A 9,355-nucleotide genomic window follows, 5' to 3' on the forward strand; every position below is an offset into this window, starting at 1 on the left:
GTACCGTTGTGCGCGTGTGTTTGTGTGTGTGTGTGTGTGTGTGTGTGTGTGTGTGTGTGTGTGTGTGTGTGTGTGTGTCTGCACATGTGTTTATGCATGTGGTGCATGTGTGTGTGTGTGTGTGTGTGTGTGTGTGCGTGTGCGTGTAGTGTGTTACTAAAACTGTGAGTGTTTGTGAGTGTGTGTGTGTGTGTGTGTGTGTGTGTGTTGTGTGTGTGTGTGTAGTGTGTTACTAAAACTGTGAGTGTGTGTGTGTGTAGTTGGTCACAACAACTGTGTCTCTGTGTGTGTGTGTGTGTGTGTGTGTGTGTGTGTGTGTGTGTGTGTGTGTGTGTGTCGATACATGCTCATGCTTTTATTACTTTGCCCTTGGTCACTACAAATGTGTGTGCATATATGTGTGTGTGTGTGTGTGTGTGGTGTTCAGTATGCACTGAGTGTAATCAGGTTTAGTAACATGAATGGCAGCACTGAACTCTCTACAGCAGAGAAACAGAAGACTTACCTTTGATCCCCAACCCGACTCTTCCCTCCTCCTGGTGTCCTCCACTGATGACCTGGCATGTGTACACTCCTCTATCATCATCATCTCCCCTTCTGCTCCTCCTCAGTCTGAGAGACACGTCTCCTCTCTGCAGCTGCTGGGGGTCCACACTCACTCTGTCCTCATAGCCCCTCCCCTCTATCACATGACCATTCCTATACAGGTAGATACAGTCTGTCCGTCTAAACCACCTGATCTCCATGGCAACAGCACTGGTTTCAGGAGAGAGGTGACCGCACAGTGTGACATCATCACCATCTTTACACTTCACAGCACGATCAGGGATGACCAGTTTATAATCTGCAGGAGGAAACAGAGCGGGGAGATACGAGTTGTGTTAATGACTTATTGAATACAACAGCACACACCACACACACACACTCACACATTACACACTAACATTGTCTCTTTCCTGCTTTCTCATTCAACACTTTCTTTCTCTTGTTCACACACACACACACACGACAATTACATGCATGCTATACTAATTATCTCTCGTACACAAATACACACACACACACACACCTTCATGCTCACCGTCAATTCATCGCTCTCTAGTTCACACACACACAGAGTTTTGTTCCATGTTAGCTCAGTTCTGTATTCTCTCTGGTTGCTGGTTTGAGTGAGACGGTCCTGTGGGTGAATGACCCTTAATTGGCTGCAGCGTGATTGGGGCTCCGTCCTTTAAGAGGACGTCACTACGTCACGCCAGGGGAACGTCCACCTTGAGAGATGTTTTGGGTTTTCTGTTGCCAGGCAACGCCCTGTCCCACCTCTCAGCACAAGCCACGCCCTCCAGCTGATGCCATCTTCACCGAGTGGGACACAGTGTTGTGTCTTTGTCCAGTTCTCTCTGTGTCAAAGCAGCTTCTGATAACTGCCAATCAAGACATCACACAGGTGTTCAATCAGCAAAAAAAAATGACCTGAACCTGCACGTCTGCCTGTTGATTGGTCTCTTTGTACATAGTTATGATGATGCCAGCTGTGCCAGTTTCAAATGGGACTTTACCATGCCAATCTACTCAGCCCTTTGATTGGTCTCTTTGTACATAGTTATGATGACGCCAGCTGTGCCAGTTTCAAATGGGACTTTACCATGCCAATCTACTCAGCCCTTTGATTGGTCTCTTTGTACATAGTTATAATGATGCCAGCTGTGCCAGTTTTGTACTGTACATAGTTAGTAATAAATCTTTTTGAAGAGCATGTTTCCTTGTCCGCAAGTGAAACTGCACTACAGACTGAGAGGAAGGCCGGGGAAGAAAAGCCTGAGCCTCTGTAGTCTCTCTGCTGTATAGTCCCACACACACGGAGAGCAAGAGGGCTTCATCTGATGCCATCTCCACCGAGTGGGGCACTGAGAGCAAGAGGGCTTCATCTGATGCCATCTCCACCGAGTGGGGCACTGAGAGCAAGAGGGCTTCATCTGATGCCATCTCCACCGAGTGGGGCACTGAGAGCAAGAGGGCTTCATCTGATGCCATCTCCACCGAGTGGGGCACTGAGAGCAAGAGGGCTTCATCTGGGTTTTGGACTTTGTTTTGAAGCCTTAGCTCTCATTCTTTTTTTTTTCTACTATGCTATTTTTATTTAATAGACGGCTCTTCACAATGCTAGTAGAAGGCTCCATTGACTTGAATGGGATTTCCCGAACGTTCTACAGTAAGTTATTTTCATGTAATTACCGCTGCAAACATATAATTACCACTCTCACTGGCAACATGTTTTGTGCTTCTGCTTTAAGTCTCTCATATCACTGTGAAGTGAAAGCAGACGGTTGGTCAGCTGTGTTCTAAAGAATGTTTGATTCAAGTTCAGCGTGTGTTGTGAACTATTTGTCTCTCAGCAAAAGCCACGACGAAATGGTAACAATAAATGTAAAGAGACATGTCGTGGAGTTAATTTTTTAGTTTCGGCAAGTAGCCCATATAATAGGCGGGATAATGTATAGAACGCCGGTCATTATCTGAAAATATGTCCCTTTAGGACGAAATAAGACCTGTCTTAGTGTTTGCCCGGTCGAGACTTATTTTCAGATAATGACCGGCGTTCTATACATTATCCCTTACATAATAAATACTAAACATTTATGTTTGTGTTTCTTTTGCCATTTTTTGTTTTCTGACCCTTAAACAGAAGCAGGGCACACACACACACACACACACACACACACACACATGCTGACTCTCTCATTCTCTCTCATTGCGAACCCGATAGAGCCCTTTTGACGCTCTACTTTGAGAGACCAACCATCACTCATGCCATCAATGTTGAATTTTGGGCGTCTGACGGAAACTGATGAATCTGACCAACACGGCCTTACTATGTTATCATTACCATATCACATTATCACGATTAATAAGTCATCATAATCATCATCGTTAGCATGGCATGTCACACAGCCTACCTGCTCCATCACTGAGTTCTTGTGATCATGTGGGCTACACTCTCCACCACCTGCTCCATTACTGAGTTCTTGTGATCATGTAGGCTATATCTCCACCACCTGCTCCATCACTGAGTTCTTGTGATCATGTGGGCTATATCTCCACCACCTGCTCCATCACTGAGTTCTTGTGATCATGTGGGCTATATCTCCACCACCTGCTCCATCACTGAGTTCTTGTGATCATGTGGGCTATATCTCCACCACCTGCTCCATCACTGAGTTCATGTGATCATGTGGGCTATATCTCCCTCTGCTCTGTACGCTTGCTCACGTCTACGTCTTCTAGCTCAAATTCAACAAACTTCAACATGTTGCTGACATACTGTAGGCTAACCTACCTGCAATATTTTTTTATATTTTTAAGCTTCTACATTGGTGTTATTTCTGCATGATTGAAACGCTATGTGAACATATAATAATCAATTGGACGTGAAATGTCTTTCTTTGTTGCCATTATTAGAGATCAGCCTTTCTTAAAAGCGTATTGCTGCACAAACGTTTTGTGATAGAACACCAGGCGCACAATGCACTAGGCTACATGATATGAAATGCCTAGGCTAAACAACGTGAAGATATTTGTTTTCCAACCGTGAACAAGTAATTTTTTTATTTGCTTGATGTTTTGCAGGCTTAGGCTATCCAAGAAAAACGAATCAAATGAACCGGCTGGCCTTGTATTAGGCTAGGTGAACTTGGCTATTAAACGGGAGACTTTCTGTAGCCCATCTGTAAACAATTCTGGGCCTTAAATTTAAGTTGCATGTTTGCCATTTCTGTGCTATTGCTCTGTATGCATTTCCATGTTTGCATTGCACTGCTATACCAAAAAATATTTGACTGTGGCACGCAATTTTACGCACGGGGCGCACCTTGAAACAGTGTTTACCCAATTTCATTCTTTCGCATAACGTGGAAGGTAAATTGTGCTTGCTAGTATGATGTCGGCCAGCCAGCCAGCCACGGTAATATGACCTATATTTCGAGGAAAATTGACTGTGAACCACAAGTGTGAAATCACGGCAGCTCAAGGTATAATTCGAACACTGACTATTTTGATACACTCACGGATTCCTGGCTCTGAGCAAATTAAAATATATAATAGCCTACTCTATCGGCCCAAAAGGTGCGTCGGCCCACCGGGAAAATGCCCGGTATGCCAGATGGCCAGTCTGTCCCTGTTGGGCAACTTCTATAAAAGACGCCCTTTCTGACGACCGTAGTGTCTCTCACGCAGGGCAACTTGGAGTGGTGCCTCACTGGCAGACGCAGGGCAGCTTGGCGTGGTGCCTCACTGGCAGACGCAGGGCAGCTTGGCATGGTGCCTCACTGGCACGTCACGTTCATTGTTTAGTCTTTTGTGTTGATTCATTGGTCATTGATCTTGGCTGTCTTTTAGTTTAGGATTTGTATTTAGAGCTGGTGGTATTTGGTGGTGGGGTTTCATGTTACTTAGTTTAGGATTTGTATTTAGAGCTGGTGGTATTTGGTGATGGGGTTTCACGTGACTTAGTTTAGGATTTGTATTTAGAGCTGGTGGTATTTGGTGATGGGGTTTCATGTTACTTAGTTTAGGATTTGTATTTAGAGCTGGTGGTATTTGGTGATGGGGTTTCACGTGACTTAGTTTAGGATTTGCATTTAGAGCTGTTGGTATTTGGTGATGGGGTTTCATGTGACTTAGTTTAAGATTTGTTTTAGAGCTTTTGGTATTTGGTGATGGGGTTTCATGTTACTTAGTCTAGAGTTAGTTGAGCACAGTAGTTAGAGGACCCAGAAGACTCACATCAAAAACGTGTCTTTTGTTTCTGGTCGAGAGTTCTGGTTTGTTTCTGGTCACGTTCATTATCTCTCATACTCAAATGCTCACATGCTCACTCTCTTTCTCTCTCTGATTCACACAGACACACACACACACAAACACACATATACATACACACAAACACACACAAATATACACATACACAGACTTACATTCTCTGTCTCTCTCATTCACTGACTGTTTCTGTCTCTCTTGTTTACACACACACACACAAAATTACAAATATATACAGGAAACACAGTTTCCCATAATTCTCGTCTGTCAGATAATTAAGAACAAGCTAGGCAGGTTTTTTACCAACAGGACTCGGTGACCTTGAGAAACAGAGATCTATGTGAGGGCCAGAGTGTTCCTTTAAATGACCTCTAGCCCCAATATTGGTTTCAGCCCTGTCCCTTGGTTTGACCTCTAGCCCCAATATTGGTTTCAGCCCTGTCCCTTGGTTTCAGGATGTCTCTTGATTATTTGAATATTTTAATTATATTATGTACTGTAGGTGCTGAACTCCCATAATGCTTTGCAATGTAACATGAGGCGGAGCATTGGGGAGGGTGGGAGAGGAGTTCCCTGGTTAACTTATAGATTCACCCTTTTTGTTGTCTAAATGTGCTTATATTTTCCATGAAATAGTCAAATTTGTCCCTCTCAACATTTGATATATTGTCTATGTCCTTTTCACAACTAAATATGGGTTCACAAGATGTGCAGATTATTACATTCTGTTTTATTAGCAATTTACACAATGCCCCAACATTTTTGGAATTAGGGTTATATAATATCATATCAATACCATAAATATATATTAATATTGTGATATTGTAGTCCATATCTCCTACACTTAGTTGTGTTGCATTTGGATCTAATGATGAGCCTTTAGTTTGGACTGATGCGATTAAACTGTTCAGTAAGAAGCACCTGTGCTACTAGTGGAAAAAGTTAGTCTGAATCCACACACACACACACACTCTAACACACATACACACACACCACAAGATATATTGTATCTTACCTTTGTCTGTGCCCCCAGCTGCCATTTTGCCTTCCTGAAACAGACACAGATCACTGGGTCACATTCTCCAACAGCATTATCAGTCTTGAGTACATTCATCCAGTAGATCTGCTCATTTCTACACCTGTTCTCCCGTGACAAACAGGACAGAACAGGTGTAGACACACAGACAGGTACTGTATATGGAATGTGTATAAACTAGTATTGCTATATGGAATGTGTATAAACTAGTATTGCTATATGGAATGTGTATAAACTCTTATTTCATAAAGCATGTCTGTTCATCACAAAGGGGGTCTTACCTCAGTCTAGTGCAGCAGCCCCTGCAACACACCAAACAGTCTGCAAACTGGACACTGCTGCTGTAGGCTTCACACACACTGTGACTCCATGACCAGGAGAACAGGATCCCTGAGTGTTTCAGCGTAAACAGGAGAACTCCTCTTCAGAGTGCTATACGGAGGCCATTTCCTCTCCCAGCTACAGTCCCTTCTGAAATGGCTGAGGTTAAGATTCACTTTCACTTCTTGCGGTGCTGCCGTGCTGGAGATTCTGAGTCTCTAGATTAGTCCTGTTCTCTCAGTAGTGCTGGAAACCTAAGTGCTGAGTCTCTGGATTAGTCCTGTTCTCTCAGTAGTGCTGGAAACCTAAGTGCTGAGTCTCTGGATTAGTCCTGTTTTCTCAGTAGTGCTGGAATCCTGAGCGCTGAGTCTCTGGATTAGTCCTGTTCTCTCAGTAGTGCTGGAATCCTGAGCGCTGAGTCTCTGGATTAGTCCTGTTCTCTCAGTTCTGAGTCTCTCAGTCTGTTTTCTCTCAGTCCTGATCTCAGTCCTTCAGATCCAACAGTTGTCCATGTGTGCGATATCATGCATTTCTCAACTTGTTAGCTTGCTAATTATGTCCCATGAATATGTAGCCATAAAGACGCATCATGGAGGAGAGATGGCGCGCAGGCAGAGATACGGTTGAGCTCACTGAGACACGTCTGTGCACATACACACACACACACAGGCAGGACTATGTAGCCTAACCTGTCTAACCTGATCACCAGGGCCCATGACCTAGTCTACTTTGATTCACAGTAAATGGTGACGTAGGCCGATAGCATTCTGGTTAAATGTTACGTTTACGTTGTGATTACATCTGCAAGTGATTATTTCAGAAAGCGGTGAGTGATAGGCTATTGTAGTATAACAAAATCATGTATTTATATTGGCCATTTTGAGTATAGTTGAATATTGGGGGGGGGGGGGGGTTCAGAAATATAGGTGTACGATGTATATAGGACATCCTCAGATGTCAGAAATCAGATGAATAGGCAGGTATCAGGGCAACCTGTGTGATTGTAGCGCCCTCTAGTGCTTGACTACTCCACCCCTTGACTTACAGGTTTTTTTACAGTTTTTTTCAATCGCTAACAAGCATTCAGATACTTTTCTAAACTCTTTTCTAAACACAGACTCACACCTACAAAACACAATTGGCCAAATGGATATTTTTTTTTCCTCAAAAACACATTTTGTTAAATATATACTAACACATCTTTCTCTGCACACAATAACTTTACCAAAACACTGGAAATCTGACTCAAAATGAAATTATTCTGTCAAAGAACTTGTTTTCACTTCACAAGGTACATGCAGTCAATCAAAGTACACCAGGTTTAAAAAAAACTGGCTATTGTTGACATTACAAAAACTGCATAGACTTTTACAGGTATTTGCAGTTTACAGTTTTACAGGTATTTGCATGCAAAACATGCAATCCACCATTTTTACACTAAATGTATTGGTTGGGAACTGTATGTCCACATGTAATGTTCATCCGCCTATCTATCTATCTATCTATCTATCTCTCCTCTCTCTCTCCCACCTTCCTCTCTCTCCTCTTCCTCTCTCTCTCCCCCTCTCTCTCTCTCCTCTTCCTCTCTCTCTCCTCTTCCTCTCTCTCTCCTCTTCTTCTCTCTCCCCCTTTCCTCTCTCTCTCCTCTTCCTCTCTCTCCTCTTCCTCCTCCTCCTCCTCCTCCTCCTCCCCCTCTCTCCTCCTCTCTCTCTCTCTCCTCCTCTTCCTCCTCCTCCTCCTCCTCCTCCTCCCCCTCTCTCCTCTCCCTCTCTCCTCCTCCTCCTCCTCCTCCTCCTCCTCCCCCTCTCTCCTCCTCTCTCTCTCTCTCTCTCTCTCTCTCTCTCTCTCTCCTCCTCTTCCTCCTCCTCCTCCTTCTCCTCCTCTGCAGCTCTGAACTCCAACATGGGTGACTGGAGCTTCTTGGGGAACATCCTAGAAGAGGTGAACGAGCACTCGACGGTGATCGGCCGCGTGTGGCTGACGGTGCTCTTCATCTTCCGCATCCTGATCCTGGGCACGGCGGCCGAGTTCGTGTGGGGCGACGAGCAGTCCGACTACGTGTGCAACACGCAGCAGCCCGGCTGCGAGAACGTCTGCTACGACGAGGCCTTCCCCATCTCGCACATCCGCCTGTGGGTGCTGCAGATCATCTTCGTGTCCACGCCCTCGCTCCTCCTCCTCCTCCAGGATCTCATCACAGATCTCGGTGGTCTGGGCGTAGGACGACAGGGTCTCGTTGTACACTTTGGAGACGTCCTCGGTGGGCAAGGGCGTGGGCATGGACAGAGCAGAAAGCACAAGCTAAACCCCTTCTCTCGGTCGCCGTGCCAACACGGCTGCCATGGCGATAAAGATCCAGCCCGGTCAGCACAAAGCATTGTCCAGCCAGAGGCTGACCCTGGGGCTCCAGGAATGCCCACACACATTCGGCAGAGGAGCAAATTCAACCGGTCACTCATTATCCTTTGCTAATCCAAACAGCTGCCTTGATCTAAACTCCACCAATTAACACCATTTTGCTCTCAAACCAAAGTCTGAACTTGTTATCTTCCCTAAATAGCCCCTAGGTGTCTCAACATCCATCAGATTCAGGAGGAATTGATATTGATGAGAGTGTACATGTATTGTTTGTGAGCAGACCCTATATAATTATCTGTGTTGTATTACATCTTGCACTGACCATGTGAAGATGCACTAAGTGCTTATTTATGTATTAGTCAACAAATATATTGATCTATAACACGTTACACTGTGTGCAATTGGTACAGAGAAATAAATCAGCAATCATAAAATCTTGTCTGCAGAGCACTTTGTTTCGATAATCAACTTAATTTATATACAGTATATATAAAGAAAACAAATTCTTTACCCATTCCTCTTTGTTGCTGTGACTGTTTATGATCAGTATACATCATACTGCTCAACAGACCATAAACAGTCACAACAACAAAGAGGAATGGGTAAAGAATGTGTTGCCATTTGTTGGTAGAAACCCCATCATGAGTGTGGAGGGGTGGGTATGGGACAGCAGATACCCCTGTTGAGTGTGGAGGGGGGGGGGGGTCTGGGACAGCAGATACCCCTATTGAGCCTTCGCGAGGTTCCATGGGCCTAATTCAATGAAACACTGATCAAGGTATCTGCTTGATAACCAGGGGGGTATTCCATGGATGTGGTTTAGTGACA

The 9,355-nt window shown here is 44.5% G+C and overlaps 2 protein-coding genes across 2 annotated transcripts in view; one reads left to right on the forward strand and one right to left on the reverse strand.

The window, feature by feature from the left end:
* LOC121691467 (butyrophilin-like protein 2) overlaps nt 1–6,862 on the reverse strand; it is a 41,234-nt gene extending 34,372 nt beyond the window's left edge. Inside the window, exons 1-3 of the mRNA XM_042071179.1 lie at nt 6,130–6,862; nt 5,828–5,861; nt 506–844 (exon numbers count right to left, since the gene is read on the reverse strand). Coding sequence (XP_041927113.1) covers nt 506–844; nt 5,828–5,852 — 364 coding nt within the window. The 5' untranslated portion in view covers nt 5,853–5,861; nt 6,130–6,862. The remainder of the gene's footprint in view (nt 1–505; nt 845–5,827; nt 5,862–6,129) is intronic.
* A 1,209-nt stretch (nt 6,863–8,071) lies between these two features.
* LOC121697549 (gap junction gamma-3 protein-like) lies at nt 8,072–8,641 on the forward strand. Its single transcript, XM_042079108.1, has one exon. It carries the CDS (start codon nt 8,072–8,074, stop codon nt 8,639–8,641), a length of 570 nt encoding a protein of 189 aa, XP_041935042.1.
* Nucleotides 8,642–9,355: the final 714 nt, after the last annotated feature.

This window comes from Alosa sapidissima, chromosome 2 (assembly GCF_018492685.1).
Source record: "Alosa sapidissima isolate fAloSap1 chromosome 2, fAloSap1.pri, whole genome shotgun sequence".
In the NCBI taxonomy this organism is placed as follows: Eukaryota; Metazoa; Chordata; class Actinopteri; order Clupeiformes; family Clupeidae; genus Alosa; species Alosa sapidissima.

Excerpts from the sequence above, each read along its gene's own strand:
- LOC121697549 (XM_042079108.1), top strand. The coding sequence starts at position 8,072 with ATGGGTGACTGGAGCTTCTTGGGGAACATCCTAGAAGAGGTGAACGAG.